This window comes from Procambarus clarkii, chromosome 90 (assembly GCF_040958095.1).
Source record: "Procambarus clarkii isolate CNS0578487 chromosome 90, FALCON_Pclarkii_2.0, whole genome shotgun sequence".
NCBI lineage: Eukaryota > Metazoa > Arthropoda > Malacostraca > Decapoda > Cambaridae > Procambarus > Procambarus clarkii.
The window spans coordinates 16,435,584-16,456,068 of record NC_091239.1 but is presented as its reverse complement, the minus strand read 5'-3'; the positions used below and the strand labels follow the sequence as shown (position 1 = coordinate 16,456,068).

General features: G+C 48.6%; 2 protein-coding genes across 2 annotated transcripts in view; both read left to right on the top strand.

The window, feature by feature from the left end:
* The window catches only part of LOC123746610 (putative GTP-binding protein 6), a 303,861-nt gene that overhangs the window by 29,353 nt on the left and 254,023 nt on the right, over nt 1-20,485 (top strand). The gene's annotated exons all lie outside the window — the stretch shown is intronic.
* LOC138359274 (SPRY domain-containing protein 3-like) overlaps nt 17,204-20,485 on the top strand; it is a 31,372-nt gene continuing 28,090 nt past the window's right edge. Inside the window, 2 exon segments of the mRNA XM_069318397.1 lie at nt 17,204-18,115; nt 18,251-18,525. Of these exon segments, the coding sequence (XP_069174498.1) occupies nt 18,323-18,525 (203 nt within the window). The 5' untranslated portion in view covers nt 17,204-18,115; nt 18,251-18,322.

Sequence of the window (20,485 nt, the reverse complement as noted above, 5' to 3'; positions counted from 1 at the left end):
GGTAGTTCAGGAACCACAGTAGGCACTCATGCTGGTAGTTCAGGAACCACAGTGGGCACTCTAGTAGGGCAGGCACTCATGCTGTAGTTCAGGAACCACAGTAGGCACTCATGCTGGTAGTTCAGGAACCACAGTGGGGCACTCTAGTAGGCAGACACTCATGCTGGTAGTTCAGGAGCCAGGAGTGGGCACTCTAGTAGGCAGGCATTCATGCTGGTAGTTCAGGAGCCACAGTGGGCACTCATGCTGGTAGATCAGGAACCACAGTGGGCACTGTAGTAGGCAGGCACTCATGCTGGTAGTTCAGGAACCACAGTGGGCACTCTAGTAGGCAGGCAACTCATGCTGGTAATTCATGAACCACAGTGGGCACTCTGGTAGGCAGGCACTCATGCTGGTAGTTCAGAAGATGCAGTAGGCACTCTAGTAAGCAGGCACTCATGCTGGTAGTTCAGGAGCCACAGCGGGCACTCTAGTAGGCAGGCACTCATGCTGGTAGTTCAGGAACTACAGTAGGCACTCATGCTGGTAGTTCAGGAGCCAGAGTGGGCACTCTAGTAGGCAGACACTCATGTTGGTAGTTCAGGAACCACAGTAGGCACTCATGCTGGTAGTTCAGGAACCACAGTAGGCACTCATGCTGGTAGTTCAGGAACCACAGTGGGCACTCTAGTAGGCAGGCACTCATGCTGTAGTTCAGGAACCACAGTAGGCACTCATGCTGGTAGTTCAGGAACCACAGTGGGCACTCTAGTAGGCAGGCACTCATGCTGTAGTTTCAGGAACCACAGTAGGCACTCGTGCTGGCAGTTCAGGAGCCACAGTAGGCCACTCATGCTGGTAGTTCAAGAACCACAGTGGGCACTCTGGTAGGCAGGCACTCATGCTGGTAGTTCAGGAACCACAGTAGGCACTCATGCTGCTAGTTCAGGAACCACAGTGGGCACTCTGGTAGGCAGGCACTCATGCTGGTAGTTCAGGAGCCACAGTGGGCACTCTAGTAGGCAGGCACTCATGCTGGTAGTTCAGGAACCACTGTGGGCATCTAGTAGGCAGGCACTCATGCTGGTAGTTCAGGAACCACAGTGGGCACTCTAGTAGGCAGGCACTCATGCTGGTAGTTCAGGAGCCACAGTGGGCACTCTAGGCAGGCACTCATGCTGGTAGTTCAGGAACCACAGTAGGCACTCTAGTAGGCAGGCACTCATGCTGGTAGTTTCAGGGAACCACAGTGGGGCATCTAGTAGGCTGGCACTCATGCTGGTAGTTCAGGAACCACAGTAGGCACTCTAGTAGGCAGGCACTCATGCTGGTAGTTCAGGAACCACAGTGGGCATCTAATAGGCAGGCACTCATGCTGGTAGTTCAGGAACCACAGTAGGCACTCTAGTAGGCAGGCACTCATGCTGGTAGTTCAGGAGCCACAGTAGGCACTCATGCTGGTAGTTCAGGAGCCACAGTGGGCACTCTAGGCAGGCACTCATGCTGGTAGTTCAGGAACCACAGTAGGCACTCTAGTAAGGCAGGCACCTCATGCTGGTAGTTCAGGAGCCACAGTGGGCACTCTAGTAGGCAGGCACTCATTGCTGGTGTTTCAGAAACCACAGTGGGCACTCTAGGCAGGCACTCATGCTGGTAGTTTCAAGAGCCACAGTAGGCACTCATGCTGGTAGTTCAGGAACCACAGTGGGCACTCTAGGCAGGCACTCATGCTGGTAATTCAGGAGCCACATTAGGCACTCTAGTAGGCAGGCACTCATGCTGGTAGTTCAGGAACCACAGTGGGCACTTTGGTAGGCAGGCACTCATGCTGGTAGTTCAGGAACCACAGTAGGCACTCTAGTAGGCAGGCACTCATGCTGGTAGTTCAGGAACCACAGTGGGCATCTAGTAGGCTGGCACTCATGCTGGTAGTTCAGGAACCACAGTAGGCACTCTAGTAGGCAGGCACTCATGCTGGTAGTTCAGGAACCACAGTGGGCATCTAATAGGCAGGCACTCATGCTGGTAGTTCAGGAACCACAGTAGGCACTCTAGTAGGCAGGCACTCATGCTGGTAGTTCAGGAACCACAGTGGGCACTCATGCTGGTAGTTCAGGAACCACAGTGGGCATCTAGTAGGCAGGCAACTCATGCTGGTAGTTCAGGAACCACAGTGGGCACTCATGCTGGTAGTTCAGGAACCACAGTGGGCACTCATGCTGGTAGTTCAGGAACCACAGTGGGCACTCATGCTGGTAGTTCAGGAACCACAGTGGGCACTCTAGTAGGCAGGCACTCATGCTGGTACTTCAGGAACCACAGTGGGCATCTAGTAGGCAGGCACTCATGCTGGTAGTTCAGGAACCACAGTGGGCACTGATGCTGGTAGTTCAGGAACCACTGTGGGCATCTAGTAGGCAGGCACTCATGCTGGTAGTTCAGGAGCCACTGTGGGCATCTAGTAGGCAGGCACTCATGCTGGTAGTTCAGGAACCACAGTAGGCACTCATGCTGGTAGTTCAGGAGCAACAGTAGGCACTCTAGTAGGCAGGGCACTCATGCTGGTAGTTCAGGAACCACAGTGGGCACTCTGGTAGGCAGGCACTCATGCTGGTAGTTCAGGAGCCACAGTGGGCACTCTAGGCAGGGCACTCATGCTGGTGGTTCAGGAGCCACAGTGGGCATCTAGTAGGCAGGCACTCATGCTGGTAGTTCAGGAACCACAGTGGGCACTCTAGTAGGCAGGCACTCATGCTGGTAGTTCAGGAACCACAGTGGGCACTCTAGTAGGCAGGCACTCATGCTGGTAGTTCAAGAGCCACAGTGGGCACTCTAGTAGGCAGGCACTCATGCTGGTAGTTCAGGAGCCACAGTGGGCACTCTAGTAGGCAGTCACTCATGCTGGTAGTTCAGGAGAGACAGTAGGCACTCTAGTAGGCAGGCACTCATGCTGGTAGTTCAGGAGACACAGTAGGCACTAGTAGGCAGGCACTCATGCTGGTAGTTCAAGAGCCACAGTGGGCACTCTAGTAGGCAGGCACTCATGCTGGTAGTTCAGGAGCCACAGTGGGCACTCTAGTAGGCAGGCACTCATGCTGGTAGTTCAGGAGCCACAGTGGGCACTCTAGTAGAAAGGTACTCTATGCTGGTAGTTAAGGAGCGATATTGGGCACATACATGTCTTAGAGAATGCTGCCCCATCATGGAGCCCCACCTGAAGAAGGATATAAGGAAACTGGTAAAGGTTCAGAAGTTTGCAATGAGGTTCGTCTCAGAGTTGCGAGGGATGGGGTATGCAGAGTGACTAAAGGAGCTGAACTTGATAACACTAATAAAAAGGAGGGAGAGGGGATGTATGATAGAAACATATAAAATACTTTGGTGGAATGACAGAGTGGAAATAGACGAATGTTCACCACTGAATACCAACACGGGTGGAAGCTGGAAACTTAGATGAGTCATAGAGATGTTACTAGAAAGTCTTGTTTCGGCGTGAGAGTAGTGGGAAAATGGAATGAACTAAAGAAGTAGGTTGTGTAAGCAAATTATATACAGAATTTTAAAACTAAATATGAACGGGATATAGGACAGGAGTCATTGCTTTAAACAACCAACAGCTAGAAAGGTGGGATCCAAGAGCTGATGCTCAATTCTGCAGGCACAAATAGGCTACTTAACATGTAGTTTAGTAGCCACACTGGGCATTCACATAGGGTAGTTCAGGAGCCAGAATGGCCACTAGCAGGCAGTCATGTCTGTAGTTTAGGGGCCACACTAGATGCAGGCAGGAACTCACTGGTAGTTCAGGAGTCATAATGGGCACTTGCTGATAATTTAGAATATATAAGTAGAAGCATTGCGGTGGAATCCTTTGATCTGAATGTTCTCGTAATCCATCCTGTCCTTTTGCTTTATTATGCTCACTAAATGGTAGGTTCGTTTGACAGCATTATCCCCCCCCCCCCTCCCTTTCCAGCCCTTTGTCATCGTGAGGGGGCTTGGTAGATGGCTGCCGAGATGTGATGCTCATGGGACAGTCCTCTGTACTTTTGAAGTCTTATTCTCCTGCTGCCATCTTCACTAATTCTGCTGGTCACTTTTTTCTCTTCGTTATGTTTCATTCCCCCCCCCCCCTCCCTTCTCCTTTCTCATTGTCTTTCCTGCCGACCTTTTGTCAGTCTTGATTATTCTTTCGGCTATCTTCTGTTTTGACTCCCGGGTGTTTGGGGAAGCACACACACTCACCCTTAGAACTGTGGTACCCAATTTTGCGAGCGAGGGAACGCTTTTATTGTCAATCCTCACCTTTGTTGCTAAACCCGATCTCGACAGACTGATAGTACTTAAGGTGCCAATTGTGGGGCGCATACTCATGATGCACCCCTAGGGGGCCCAGCCTATCTCTTGTTAGGTGTCCTATCCTCTAATTGTGGCTCCATGGTGGGTATGGGGGCTCATTCGTGGATGAAATTACTACCTCCTTGTTCCTATACTGCTAAATGATCCTCTTATAACTTCCCAGGCTCGTGGGGTGGGCGACCAAGCCCTCGAGTTGGACTGTGTTGGAAGGCCGGGCTATGTAGCCCCCACTAAAGTGTGCCCAGACCAAGCTACTCCTTTGACCCTCCCGACTACTCCCCTCCACTGCCTTTCCCACCTCTGTGGTAGGGTTGAGCCCCAAGCCCCCAGTGGTGACCACCCTCATCACTGGAGCAGCTACTTTTCTCATTGTGGCAACTGCACCTTTTACTCACCTTGTTACTCTTACTCAACTGCAACTCTCACTGGGGGTGCTAGGCACCGACTCCACCACTGATGGCCTTGCAAGATCCCTTCCAGTGCTAATTACATTCAACATTTTGTTTGGTCCTGCTACATGGACTAAATACTTTGATCTCAACCATCTGGACTCTACGCGTATTGATGATTTCTTTTTTCATAAACACCTCACTGAATTCGGTGGATGCTTCTGTTACTTTTAACCCCACTTGTTTTTGGTACATGTGTCATTGCTGCTGCTCCTCAGGATGCAGCTGCCCGCTTTGCCATATTGTCCAGCATTGGGGAGACCCTTGTTCGGGGTCTCCAAAAATGCCCCGGATAAATGCCAATACGTATTGTCACTGTTATCCTCCCGCACCATGTTGCGACTGGTGTTAGGGACCTGAAAAGACTGCCACGAGGATATTAAGCATATCCTTGAAGCCCAAGGCCATTCTGTCCTCTAGGTTGATGAGTTCACTAGACCCCCTCCCCCGTGGTCATCATCATCAGCCTCTTCACGTTGTGAAGATTGCTTTTCATAGTAGGACCTTTTCCGCCTTCTATAATTCTTGCTGGTGCCCAATGCTCTGTTCAGGAGTACATTCCCTCTCCTAGACTTTGCAATAAGTGCTGGAAATTTAGGCAACGAGGAGTGCAGGGATGCTAAGCCCTGAAAAACACCTCAAGGTATGGTGCCCTCAAATGTACACGTGAAGTGTGTCTATGCCCCATGTTTTGGGAACTTGGGTCACTCTAAGTCGGAGTGCTCTTCTCCCCAGGCCCACTGCCTCAATTGCAGTGATGTTCACCCTACCTTCTCCTGGGCTTGTATAGACTACAAATTTGAGGAAGCCATCCTTAATTTGAAGCACCGCGATCTTTTGTTCTTTTCCTGAGGCGAGACGCCAAAGTCCGCTGTCTCTCCTCTTTCGGCTAACATATCGTATTCTCGTGTGTTGTGTTCTATCTCTCCTCTCCCGTCCCTCCTCTCTGTCTCACAACTGTAAGTCAGAAACATAAACCTGGCTCCTCTCCTTCCTCCCCGGCTGGTAAGAAGGCATCGCTTTCTTCCCCCACCCTCTGACTCCAAACTCTGTCACTGCGTCCCCTCCCATTTCGGTGGTCGAGCCCCCGGGTCCCGGCTTTCGAAGTTTCTTTAAGCCCTTGATTCTCTCAGTTGCTGCCTTTGCTGAGGTGTGCTTCCCTGTTTCTGCCCCCCACCCTTCCTTCCTCTGCTTCCCTTGCCCGCCCCTCTCCATTGCCTTTCTCCTCTCCGGACCCTGTCCGCCTGCCTCTGGTCCGTCCTCCCGCTTCCTTAACTCCATACATTCTTGCTCGATTTACCCATGTCCCCTAACCCTGATTTTACTGATCATGGTCCTGATCCTCTTTAGTATGCTGTGTTCTTCGTTGCCTTTGTTTCTTCATCGTTCTCTGTTACTGTTCTCTCCTCTCCTTTGACAATGTCTATTTCGTCAATGGAATATTCATGGATTTTGTGCCAACTTCCATGAACTCCCAACTACTGATAACACAGTTTTCACTGGTTTGTGTATGTCTCCAGGAAGCCGATGCTTGATGTTCTTTCCTGGTCACTTTCGTGGTTTTCCTTTCTCATCCCTCCCCCCCAGCTTTCACCGGGGCCCGTAACTCTACTGCTCTCTCCTTTCTCATCCCTCCCCCCCAGCTTTCACCGGGGCCCGTAACTCTACTGCTCTCTCCTTTCTCATCCCTCCCCCCCAGCTTTCACCGGGGCCCGTAACTCTACTGCTCTTCTCCTTCTCATCCCTCCCCCCCAGCTTCACCGGGGCCCGTAACTCTACTGCTCTCTCCTTTCTCATCCCTCCCCCCCAGCTTTCACCGGGGCCCGTAACTCTACTGCTCTCTCCCTTTCTCATCCCTCCCCCCCAGCTTTCACCGGGGCCCGTAAACTCTACTGCTCTCTCCTTTCTCATCCTCCCCCCAGCTTCACCGGGGCCCGTAACTCTACTGCTCTCTCCTTTCTCATCCCTCCCCCAGCTTTCACCGGGGCCCGTAAACTCTACTGCTCTCTCCCTTTTCTCATCCCTCCCCCCCAGCTTTCAACCGGGGCCCGTAACTTCTACTGCTCTCTCCTTTCTCATCCCTTCCCCCAGCTTTCACCGGGGCCCGTAACTCTTACTGCTCTCTCCTTTCTCATCCCTCCCCCCCTAGCTCTTCACCGGGGGCCCCGTAAACTCTACTGCTCTCCTCCCTTTCTCATCCCTCCCCCCCAGCTTTTCCACCGGGGCCCGTAACTCTACTGCTCTCTCCTTTCATCATCCCTCCCCCCCAGCTTTCCACCGGGGCCCGTAACTCTACTGCTCTCTCCTTTCTCATCCCTCCCCCCCAGCTTTCACCGGGGCCCGTAACTCTACTGCTCTCTCCTTTCTCATCCCTCCCCCCCAGCTTTCACCGGGGCCCGTAACTCTACTGCTCTCTCCTTTCTCATCCCTCCCCCCCAGCTTTCACCGGGGCCCGTAACTCTACTGCTCTCTCCTTTCTCATCCCTCCCCCCCAGCTTTCACCGGGGCCCGTAACTCTACTGCTCTCTCCTTTCTCATCCCTCCCCCCCAGCTTTCACCGGGGCCCGTAACTCTACTGCTCTCTCCTTTCTCATCCCTCCCCCCAGCTTTCACCGGGGCCCGTAACTCTACTGCTCTCTCCTTTCTCATCCCTCCCCCCCAGCTTTCACCGGGGCCCGTAACTCTACTGCTCTCTCCTTTCTCATCCCTCCCCCCCAGCTTTCACCGGGGCCCGTAACTCTACTGCTCTCTCCTTTCTCATCCCTCCCCCCCAGCTTTCACCGGGGCCCGTAACTCTACTGCTCTCTCCTTTCTCATCCTCCCCCCCAGCTTTCACCGGGGCCCGTAAACTTACTGCTCTCTCCTTTCTCATCCCTCCCCCCCAGCTTTCACCGGGGGCCCGTAACTCTACTGCTCTCTCCTTTCTCATCCTCCCCCCCAGCTTTCACCGGGGCCCGTAACTCTACTGCTCTTCCTTTCTCATCCCTCCCCCCCAGCTTTCACCGGGGCCCGTACCTCTACCTGCTCTCTCCTTTCTCATCCTTTCCCACCAGCTTTCACCGGGGCCCGTAACTCTACTGCTCTCTCCTTTCTCAATCCCTCCCCCCCAGCTTTCACCGGGCCCGTAACTCTACTGCTCTCTTGATTCGTACTGATATTCCCTTCATCCCCCCTACTTTTTTCAGTCGCCTCTCCAGTGTTCTGGCAGTCCTGTATCTTTGAGAGTAAATGGTATATGGTCTGTTCCATTTCTCTCCCCCCAAATGTCCCCACTTTCTCTTCCTGATCCTTAGGCACCTATTAGACTCCTTACCAGAGCCTGTGCTCCTGTTGGGTGATTTCAACTGTTGGCATACCCTCTGGAGTGATGCTCTGACAAACACCCGGGGGCCACCTTTCTTGAACCGTTTGTCCTCTCTCTCCTTCCCTATCTCTTTTAAATTCTGGTGAATCCACTCATGTGGACTCATGTGCACACATACTCTCTCCTGTCTTGATTTTTCTTTCTGCTCATCATTTCTTTACTTAGATTTCACGTGGCGGGTTCATGGTGACCTCCATAAGTGACCATTTCCCCATCCTTGTCACCTTTTTCTCCCTGTCGTCCTCTTTCCTTCCCTAGGTGGCAGTTTGCCAAGGCTGACTGAAACCTATTCACCCTACATGCTATTCTCTCCGACCTCTCCACTCTACCTCTCCCTCGAGCCCTCCTTTTTCATGACACCATATTTGACACTGCTTTCCGCTCTATTCCTCGCTCTACATCCCATGGCATGTGGAAGTGCGTTCCCTGGTGGAATGCAGATCTGCTCAGCGGAACAGCCTGGAAGAAACACTGACACCGGCAGGCGGCTGCTTCTTTTATTTTCTTTCGGAAGGCAAGTCGCAGTCCCGTAGGACCATCCGTACGGCTTAATGTGAGAGTTAGAAATATTATGTCTCCACGATTTATGTCCGATACTCCTTTGCCCCGGATCTGGTTGAAAATCCGCAAGATAGCGGGTAAGTTTGTTCCAGATGTCTCGCCAGTCCTTCACCTCCGTGGTACTACAGTACAGTATTGTGGAGGATTCAGGGGTGGTCACGACTGAACTAGGTTTTCGACTGTTAGCTCCGTTTCTCATCTTCCTCATGTCTTTTCTGAATCAGTAAGCCTGTTCTTGAATCATCTTCCCTAGGACTTTCACACTTCATCTCCAGCTTCCCTATAACAATCACTTCTCTCTCTCTCTCTTTCTCTCCCCGAATTTCAGTCTGCCCTAACCCTCTGTGGTTCTATGGCAGTGGGCTTGGATGACATTCATTATGAGATGCTTCGCCATCTCCCTCCATGCGTTGTCTCAGTATTTACTAAATCTGTATAATCATATCTGGGAGGACGACGTCAGTCCCTGAGGACTGGCTTCAGGCGGTGGTTCTTTTCTATTCGGAAACCAGGGTCTCTAGGGACATCCCCTAAAGACTTCCGCCCTATTGCCCTCACGAGTGCGTTTGCAAACTCTTTGAGCGTATGGTCAATGTTCGTCTGATGTGGTTCTTGGAACACACTCACCACCTCTCCCCTTCTCAGTTTGGCTTTTGCAAGTGCTGCAGCAAAACTGATGTCTTGGTAAACTTGGAGGTCTATATTAGTACTGCTTTTGCTGCAAAGACCTCCATTGTCGCTGTCCTTTTTGACCTGGAAAAAGCTTATGGACACCACCTGGAGGATACCACCTTCTGTCCCAATTCCGTTTCTTTTGGCCTTCTTGGTAATCTCCCCCTCTTCCTACAAAGCTTTCTCTCTAGTCATTCCTTTAGAGTGAGGCTTGAAAACTGCTCTCTCTGCCTCTTTTCAGCAATACGAAGGTGTACCCCAAGGTAGTGTTCTGAGCACTACTCTTTTTCCTTGTTGCCATCAATGGTCTTCTTTCCTCCCATCCCTCTGGCATCTTCTCAGCACTCTATGGTCGATGATCTTTACCCTTTGCTGTCGGGTTGATGACCTGCCTTTCCTTCAACGAATGGCTTCAACTTGCGATTGATGCCATTTAATCCTGAGCCAAAAATCATGGCTTCAGTTCTCTGCAAACTAAGATTTGTGCTATGACTCTTACTCGGAAACAGGTCGTTCTCCGTTCCTCTTTGTCACTTTATGGTCATCCCCCTTATGTACAAGATTCTGCTAAGCTTTAGCTTAATCTTTAACACTCGTTTGTCTTGGTCATCCCATATATCTTTACCTCCGAGTTGAATGCTCTAAGGCCCTTAACCTCCTTAAGGCTTTGTCCCATACTTCTTGGGGAGCAGATAGGCACACGCTCCTCTCTTTACATTCCTTGTCATCCTGTCTTAACTCAATTATGGTTGCCCTGCTTACTCGTCTGCTTCTCTTTCTGCTCTTCGCTGTCTTGATGCTCTACACCATGCTGGGTTACGCCTCAGCTCTGGTGCCTTACGTTCAACTCCTACTCTAAGTCTGTATGTTGAAACCGGCGTCCTGTCTCGCCAGGACCGCCGTGATCCCTACCGTCTTTGCTACCTTGCATTGTCCTTACAACACCCTCACTCTCGCTCCTTTGTTATGCTTTGACTTTTCCCCCCTCCTGTGGTCCCTGTTTCCCCTTCACCACCTCCTCTTTCTGTCCGGTTGTCTCGCCTACAAAATTCTCTTTCGGTTAATGTTCCAATATTTCTCCTTGCGTTGTTCAATCCTTGCCCCCATGGAGGGTCCATCCCACCCTTCTTAAATTTTGTAAAACCTTGACCCATGTGACTGAAGTTTTTACCCCCTCCTACAGTTCTGAAACGACTTTTCCTTGAACACTTTTCTTTACACTCCCACTCCATTCCCATCTACACCAATGGGTCTAAGTCTGCAGACTGTGTAGGCTACTCTGTTATTTTTCCTGACCACACCTGTATGTGTCGCCTGCCTACGGAAACTTAGCATCTTCACAGCAGAACTTTATGCTATTCTGTATGCTCTTCGTCTCCTGCTTTCTTACTGTCAATCCCTTCTTTGTTGTTGTAGTTGACTCTCACAGTGCCCTCATGGCTCTAGGAGTCCTTTAAATCCAGTCCATCCAGTGGATAGTCGAGATTAAACATTGTCTGTTTCTTATCTCCAGCAGATTTAAGACATTGAAGTTTTGCTGGGTTCCCAGCCATATTTGTGTGTCTTTAAATGAGCGTGCGGAACGTTGTACTAAGAAAGCTACTCTGCACTTTGTCCATCTCCCATAAAGGTATTCCTAATTCCGACCTTTCCCCCAGTTACTCGTTCCTCCATCCTTGCCCATTGGCAGGGTTGTTGGTCTTTTGTTACTGATAAATTGTGTGCTCTTAAGAGTACAGTAGTGTGTCCCATGGCCTTCCTCCTATCACCATAACCCGGGGGTGGGAAGTGGTTCTGGCGAGTTAGTGTATTGGCCATACATGCTTAACTCGCAGGCACTTAATGGAGCGCCACCCTGCTCCTTATTGTCCAAACTGCATTGTCCCTCTTATGGTCGTACATATCCTTGTTGAATGTCCTGACTTCCAGGACGCTCATGTGTCTTGCTTCCCAACCGTCCCCTCGCGGTCACTTGTCCCTCGATAGAATCCTTGGTGAATCAGATACCTTTGATATCACTCACCTTATGCATTTCTGTTCTCATATTGGCATCCTTAGTAATATTTAGGCCACCTATGATTATTCCGCACATTTGATGGTACTGTACTACATAGCTTCCCAGCTTGGTGCCTTCTTTTGATAATTACTTACTTGATAGCATTATTCACTGATCTTTACATGTTATCTTCTTCAAGGATTGCGTCTTGTATCCTATTTTCCATTTACATTTAATAATATTTTTCTATATCTGAGTACAAGTTTTGTAATTTATCACAGTTGAAAATCATGTTAATTTCTGTCGTCCAGTGAAAGACTTTATTGAGTGTTTGTATGTTTTAGTGTCATCTGCCGAGGTATTTTAATTTGAATGTGGTATCATCTGCAAAGGATGACATGAAAGCTGTGATTCAGATTTTTTGTTCATGTCTGATATGAGAATGAGGAACGCCTACTTTGAGGTATAGAACGTTTTGCTGTTCCAGGACTTGTATTTTGTTTAGTTTACCTGTTGGTCTTTGCATGACAGTTTTTAGGAAATTGAATATCCATTGCCACAATTTATCAGTTAATCCTTTGGACCTCATTTTATGGGTAGTGCAGAAGGCACTGTAGGAACACCACACAGGTAGTTCATGAGCCACATATAGCCACTTGCTAGTTATTCAGAACCCACACTAAACACACACAGGTAGTTCAGGAGCTTGGAGTGAACTAGTAGGTTCAGGAGTTGCTAGTGAACTAGTAGTTCAGGAGCCATACTGAGAACTTGCTGGTACAGTAGTTTAGGAACTATAGTATAGGTCATGAAGCAATAATGGCCCATCAATAGTAGTTCAGGAGCCACAGTGGGCACCTAGTAGTAGTTCTAGAGCTACAGGTGGTAGTTTCAGGAGCCACAGGTGGGCACCTAGTTGTAGTTCTAGAGCTACGTGGTAGTTGGGAGCCCACAGTGTAAGCATTTTAACTGTCAGGGATGAATGTTAATTAGAAGAGGGTTAGATTCTGCTGGTAAATAAGTAATTCTGATACAGTATTCAGGAAAATGAAGAAAGAGGGTGAGATATCAGGTAAATTAAAATCCCTAGTTTACGTTTTGGTTAAAGAATTCAAATTTTTAAGTAGTGTGACATGAAGTAAAAATTAACAAGGAATTAAAAAATAGCAAAAAACTATAATATATTGACAATGTATAGAAAATATCAATGTAATGAAATATTTTTCTGTGCGTAGCCCCTACGGCTCCGGAGCGTGCCGGGCTGATATGTATGTACCTGTATTAGACCGTGGGCATCAGTCAGTGGAGTTCTTGCCTACCGGGGTCCACAAGCCAGAACCTGACTCGCTCAGAGAGGCATGAAGAGCAATGGCTTATGGAAACCCCCATGTATTGGAAGCATTCCCATGGCTGCCATCGACCGGGGTTTGGCACCCAGAAAGGTAGGCCTAACAAAACAAACCCCCCACATGGTAAAAATTCCTACCTAAAACTGAACAGGGAGGCAAAACTCCTAAACTAAAACAAGCAAACAGTCACTAACACCATTGTGCCCGAATGCATTAAGTGACCCCCCACCTCCACTGGGAAGGGAAGGGGGGACCCCCAGAACCCCCCCCCCCCCTCCCTTAGCCTGGCTACTACTGTACAGCATTCAGTTCCTCGGCGACTGAAGTGGACTGTGGCGGTTGTCGACTCTGGCCTCTGACTCTTGCAGTTCTGTGACCTGTGGGTATTCTGCTGTGTGTGTGGTGCAGGCCAAGGAAGTAATTCATCAGTAATGGGGCTGCATGTGCTTAGGGCCACCTTCCCTAAGCGCCCTATAAGTACTGCCCCTTGCATCTAGGTGTTTCTTCCACAGGGTGTTTGGGAACCGCTTCCGTAGGGGTCTTTTGCTGCTCGGCAATTGGCCCCCTTGAGGCCAGCTGGGGTTTTTGTTGCCACTGTTTGGCCTTGGGTAGGAGGTGGTAGCATTGCTGGTAGGGGCCCAAGGTATTGCGCAGCTTGTCTCCCATTATACACAGCGGCGAGTTCTGTTTTTTCTGGGGACATTGTGCTTTCCTGGGGTTTTCTTTTTCTTTTTGTTTCTTTTGCCTGGTGGGGAGTTTGCCCCCTTGGTTTATCCACCCTTCTGTTGTATTGGTGGCCCTCTGCTAAGCCAACATACTTGTACATGTTGCAGGGATTCAAGATTTTTAGCAGTTCTCTTGGTAGTTTGGGCCAACCGGTTAGCAATTCCTTGCCCGGGCTTCCCTTAGCAGTCAGCCTAAGGGTCCCTGGAAAACCCCATTGGGCTCTTTGGACCTATGAATGCATCCTCTGGATTCCACCTCGCCGAGTGCAAGTTTGAAGGTTGCTCTGTCCCCTTATCTCAGGGTGACATTCATCAGTTTTGCCTTCTCATGCTGCCTGTGGGGTCAGTGACACCTTTGACCCAGAGTCTTGCTCCTTGCTTGTGCTCCAGATTATCCAATTTTCTGATGTTGATGTTCAGGTACAGGCAGCTTCGGCATTGCATGCTAGATATCGGTTACTGCAGTGTGCTAGGTTAGTAGCTCACCCTGATGCCCCGAGGCTGCCCTGCTTGGGTTATAGGCACCCTGGACTTGGGGGTTAGTCACTTCAACTTTGGTTTCATCTGTGTTCCCATGTCCTTCCCCAGTTTGTGTTGTTCATCCTGTTCCCCCCCCCCCTCCACCCACCCCCCATTGCTCCTGGCTCCCAAACGTCTGAGAAAATCGGGGTTGGGGCCGGGCTTAGATAATAGTGAGACTTTGGCGGTTTCCGGGACTGCCCCATTCGTGTCAGTGATGGAGAGAGACATTCGAGCCTGCTCCTCCTGGCCGATGCTTCCAGGTCTTACCAGCGGACTCCCCCTTCTTCTCAACCTTTTCCCTGAACTCTGCCTTTTTCTTATAGGGGCAGAAAGTGTGGAGGATGGCCTAAGTCCTGGCATGGAGGATTCCCGGGGCTTGGGGAGGGGTATTGTTTTTGGGGGGGGGGGCTTGTGCTCCATTTGACCCCAGGTTGGGTGTTGGCACCCTCGTCGTGGGGCTTGTTTGGCAGGTGAGGAGGGGTTTTCGTACCCTACTTCTCTGTACAAATATGATTTGGGTTTCGGCATCCTCCCCGGATTTCGTTCCTGGGTTCGAGTTTCTTGGTTCTTTCCATTCCTTAGGTGTTCGGCTTCTTGAATCCTGCCTAGGGAGGTTCGGTATGCCATTGCTGCTTACCTCCTGCGAGACTCTGATTATGCCTTAGTGATGGATCTGTCTTCTTTTGAGTTAGGTTCAACATTCCCCTTTTTGGGTGCGTTACGAGGATACTGGAGTCTTCCTGTTAGCAGACTGCCTTTCTTTTTCATTGGAAATGTGGGCATGGGTTTTGTCAGACATGCAACTGTGATTGGGCAAGAGACTTCTACTGTGGTACAGATTACCTGGGGGGCGAGTTTGAGCTCCTGAAAGTGTGCTTGTTCATCCCTGTGCTTCCTCGGGATGTTGGTGTTGTGCAGCTTCATGTGTAGGTTACCTCACCTTTCCCTCCCCGTGCCCGTGGGCATTGGCCTTGGTCTTGCATTTCTTTTATTTTCTTCGCCTGTTTCTAGAGGGCTCCCGGGGTCACTCGGCAGTTGCTCGAGCAGCTGTGCGAGAGTTTAAATTTTGCCGTGCTTGTTTACTCACCAGGTCGGATGTGGCTTCGGCGACTGTTCTGGTTCCTTCAGAGATTTGCCTTCCGCTGCTCTTGCGATCACTGGGTTCGGCCCCCAGGGCTTTGCATCGGTTGCTGCTTTGCCGGCGTCTCTTCGGCGGGTTTTTCAGGGTTCAGTGCCTTAGCGCCTACCCGAGCCCTTGCTTGATGTGCTCTGGATGCCTCATCTCTTAGGTGGGTGCTTTGTGACCATTGCTCACCAGGCCAGTCCAGGGCAGTGGGCTCAGTCCTTCCATAGGGTTTACAGCACGGTGCTGGAGTTTGTGCTGGCTTGGCTGGCGCTTCAGAGGGTTCGGGTCACTCAGGTTTGACGATCAGGCTCTATTCAGACTGTTCTCCGGTGGTTTATTAACTGAACTGCTGCAGTTCTCTTCGGTCTTTGGCTTTTTGGGGCAGGTCTCTTTGAGTGAGTTAGTTGCAGGATTCTCGAGGTTTGGCTCTCCGTGCAGTTCATGTCCGGGGAGTGTCCAATGTCCTGGCGAACGGCCTATATCGGTTCATTCTCCTGTCCCTGGAATGGATGGTTGATGCTGACTCCTTCAGTTGGCTCTGCCGGATGTACAGACTCCCGGACGTGGACTTCTTTGCATCGACGTGGCCCCGGCATCTTCCTGTGTATGTGGTAAACTTCCCTGGCTGCGAGGCCATCGCGCTAGATGCATTTCGGCAAGACTGGTCAAGGTGGGCTTACCTGTACCTCTTTTCCCTGGTCCAGCTGCATCAGTCGTGATCCCTGGTAAGCAAGAACTCCATCGACTGATGCCACAATCTAACACTATCGCACCCTGTGGACTCGTAATGAGTCCATAATTTTTGTCTTGAGTCCGAGCGATGGACTCGTGCTTGCGTCCATCATTTTAAAATATATGTTAAAAATTTAAATTTTATCTGATCAATCTGCGAGTGGTTTCAAAATGAGCGCATTCAGATTGTGCACAATTTGATGCAATAATGATGATGTAGTCTGACAATCGAGGTCAGAACACTTGAATGATTATAAATACTTTTGTGGTCCAAATTTTAAAATATTTGTTAAAATTCCATTTATTGTGCTATTATTATGGGACTAGTTTTAAAATGTGTGCCTTTATATTGCGAACAATTTGATACCAAAATGAAAAACGTAACACGAAAATTGGTGTTGTCAAACTGAACGAGTATACACATTAGGTTGCGGTGTGCTAATTGGTGCTCGTTCACGAGTAACGGTTGGCCGACTTTAGCCTTTGCTGTGGGGAATCACGCCAGGCTTTTGGACATTATATGCATATACTCCTGTAGGGAATTCTATTCCGAACACAATGATACCAAAACAAACGACGTAGCACGAGAATTAAGGTGAGAAAACTGAAACAAGTACAGTATACACATTTTACTGATTTTGTGCGTTCACTGGGTAACTTTTGCCGACTTTAGGCTTTGCTGTGGGGAGTCATGCCAGGCTTTTGGACCTTATATGCATATTCTCCTGTAGGGAATTCTATTCCGAACACAATGATACCAAAACAAACGATGTAGCACGAGAATTAAGGTGAGAAAACTGAAACAAGTACAGTATACACATTTTACTGATTTTGTGCGCTCACTGGGTAACTTTTGCCGACTTTAGGCTTTGCTGTGGGGAGTCATGCCAGGCTTTTGGACCTTATATGCATATTCTCCTGTAGGGAATTCTATTCCGAACACAATGATACCAAAACGAACGACGTAGCACGAGAATTAAGGTGAGAAAACTGAAACGAGTATACACATTTCAGTGTGGCCGCACGCTCGCCCGCACCGCCAGGAGCATGATGTCGAAGTACAGTGGAATATATACTGTACAGTGGAACCTCGATTAACGAATTTAATCCGTTCCGGCACCGAGCTCATTACAGGCATACCTCAGTTTAAGAGTTTAATTGGTTCCTGGAGACGCCTCGTATTCCGAAAACTCGCATTCCGAAGCTAATTTCCCCATAAGAAATAAAGGGAAATGAATTAATCTGTTCCTGAATACCCCAAAAACCCCACATCAAACTAAATTTTTATACCTAATTCATCTAAATAAACCTACAAAACTATGTTCAAGTTATTACTTACCTTGCTGTTGAATGCTGTAGGCGTATGGAAGATGGTGAGGAGGTAGGAGGAAGAGAGGAGTTACTGTTTGGAAGGGGAGTCCCCTTCCATTATCACATCAGGCAGTGAGGACTTCACTGGTATGCACACACTGGCACATTTTGCCTGCATACCACTAGGACTTGCTTGTCTTACTAAGAATTTGTCTAAAGACACTTGTTTTTCCCTACATTTTAACACTTGTCTGTAGTAAGACATCACATTATCATTTAAAAGGTCAATGCAACGGCCTGCTACAGCTTTATCTGGGTGAGTTTTTTCAACAAAACTTTGCAGTTCTTCCCATACTTCACACATTTTCTTAATCAAGAAGGGACATCCTCTACTGCCTCTACTCACAGCTATTTTCTTAGGTTGAACCTTACCAATGGCTTTCTTGAGACCCATGGCAAGATATATAATGACAACTTTTATGCTCAAATGGCCAAAAAACCGATAAAAAACTGTAAATCCTTGTGAAGAATTCAGGTGGGATAGTCACTGGACACGAGACACTGGTAAACTGAGGCGCGATCGCCATGCCACCACGCACCAGTCGGCCTGTACACGTATCAACAAACTCGCGTCCCGAGGTAACCCTCGCCTTCCGAGACATATTTTTGGAGTAAATCCTGCTCGTCTTCCGAAAAACTCGCATACAGGGACACTCGCATTCCGAGGTACCACTGTATATGGAAAACGCTTGTCATATGAGACACTCGTCTTGCAAAACAACAACACTGTCATTGGAGGCATCCGAGAACCAGCGGGAACGCTAGGAAGCACCATTGGTTTGCTCGTCAATCGAGCGAAAGCCCGTCAATCGAGACATTTTCTGCGAGTGGCTCCTTTGTTACTCGAAATGCTCGTAACTGGAGTCGCTCATCACTCAAGGTTCTACTGTACATACATATCAGCCCGGTAAGCTCTGGGGAGCCTCTGGGGCTCGCCCAGAAAATGGTATTTCATTATATTCTATGTTGGTTTTCTGTTTATAATTTAAGTGTTTTTACGTAAGCATTTAAAGTGCATTATTTCTCTCTCTCAACTTTTCAGATCTGAAAATTAGGAGAGCTGGATACCGGTGAGAGAGGGCGGGGGTGTGACAGCCCAGACGCAGCCAGTCTAATGCTGAGCTGTGTTCACCCGAACCTTTTTGTTCTCTTCAAGAAACTATTTGGAGTAACCCCAGCTGGGGACTCAGAAGCTGACATGTACAATAATCTAAGTCCACAGTGGCCGTTTGTCAGGCAGAGACATCCCGCAAGTGCGCAAAGTGCCAACCAGAAAGTACGAGCAGAGAGAATAACTATAGAAGGTAATGTCTTAAGGTATGTAAAATGGGTGCAATTACTTGAGCGTGGGTGTATTCACTTAGTTGTATTCACCTAGTTGTGCTTGTGGGGGTTGAGCTATGGCTCTTTGGACCCACCTCTCAACTGTCAATCTACTGGTGTAGAGATTCCTGAGCTTCTCGAGCTCTGTCATATCTACATTTGAAACTGTGTATGGAGTCAGCCTCCACCACATCACTTCCTAGTGCATTCCACTTACTAACTACTCTGACACTGTAAAAGTTCTTTCTAACGTCTCTGTGGCTCATTTGGGTACAGTACTTAGTTTCCGCCTGTGTTTTCTTGTACATGTACCACTCATGTTAAATAGTCCATCTTTGTCTACCCTATCTATTCACCTGAGAATTTTGTATGTGGTGATCATGTCTCCCCGAGCTCTTCTGTCTTTCAGCAACGTTAAGTGCCCTTCATGCAGCCTTTCCTCATAACTCATGCCTCTTAGTTCTGGAACCAGCCTAGTAGCATACCTCTGAACTTTTTCTAGCTTTGTCTTGTGCTTGACAAGATGTGGGCTCCATGCTGGGGCCGCATACTCCAGGATTGGCCTCACGTATGTGGTATACAAGGTTCTGAAGGATTCCTTACACAGGTTTCTGAAGGCAGTTCTGATGTTAGTCAGCCTCGCATACGCCACAGATGTTATTCTTTTGATGTGGGCTTCAGGAGACAGGTTTGGCGTGACATCAACTCCTAGATCTTTCTCTCTCTCCGTTTCATGAAGACTTCCTCTCCCATTCGGTATCCAGTGTCTGGCCTCCTATATCCTCTGCCTAGTTTCATCCCCTTACATTTACTTGGATTGAACTTTAGCAGCCATTTGTTGGACCATTCCTTCAGTTTGTCTAGGTCATCTTGTATCCTTATACTATCTTCTCTTAATCCTTCTCATAATTTTTGCATCATCAGCAAACATTAGGAGGAATGAGTCTATTTCCTCTGGAAGATCATTTACATATTTCAGAAACAGTATAGGTCCAAGGACTGATCCTGTGGGACTCCACTGGTGATGCCTCGCCACTCAGAGACCTCACCCCTCACAGTGACTTGCTGTCTTCTGTTGTTTAGGTACACCCCTATCCAGTGGAGTAGCTTCCCTTTCACTCCCACCTGCATCTTCAGCTTGTGCACTAGTCTCTTATGTGGTACTGTGTCAAAGGCTTTTTGGCAATCCAAAAATATGCAATTTGCCCAGCCCCCTCTATCTTGCCTGATTTTTGTTGCCTGGTTGTAGAATTCAATTGTGAGGCATGATTTGTCATCCCTGAACCCATGCTGATGTTGTTTTACAAAGTTCTCACACACACACACACACACACACACACACACACACACACACACACACACACACACACACACACACACACACAAAGTTATGTGTGTGTAATTACTTAAGTGTAGTTACAGGACGAGAGCTATGCTCATGGTGTCCCGTTTTCCCAGCACTCTTTGTTATATAACACTTTGAAACTACTGACGGTTTTGGCCTCCACCACCACCTCACTTAGCTTGTTCCAACCATCTATCACTCTGTTTGCAAAAGAAAATTTTCTAATGTTTTTGCAGCACCTTTGTTTCCTTAGCTTGAGTCTGTGTCCTCTTGTTCTTGAAATTCTAGGTCTCAGGAATTCTTCCCTATCAATTTTATTGAGTCCTGTTACTATTTTGCACAGTGATCATATCGCCTCTTTTTCTTCTATCTCCTAATTTTGGCATATTTAACGCCTCTAACCTCTCCTCATAGCATTTGTCCTTCAGTTCTGGGAGCCACTTAGTGGCATGTCTTTGCATCTTTTCCAGTTTGTTGGTGTGTTTCTTAAGATATGGGCACCATACAACCTCTGCATATTCTAGATTTGACCTAACAAAAGTCGTGAACAATTTCTTTAGGATTTTGCTATCCATGTATTTAAAAGCAATTTGAAGTTAGAAAGCATAG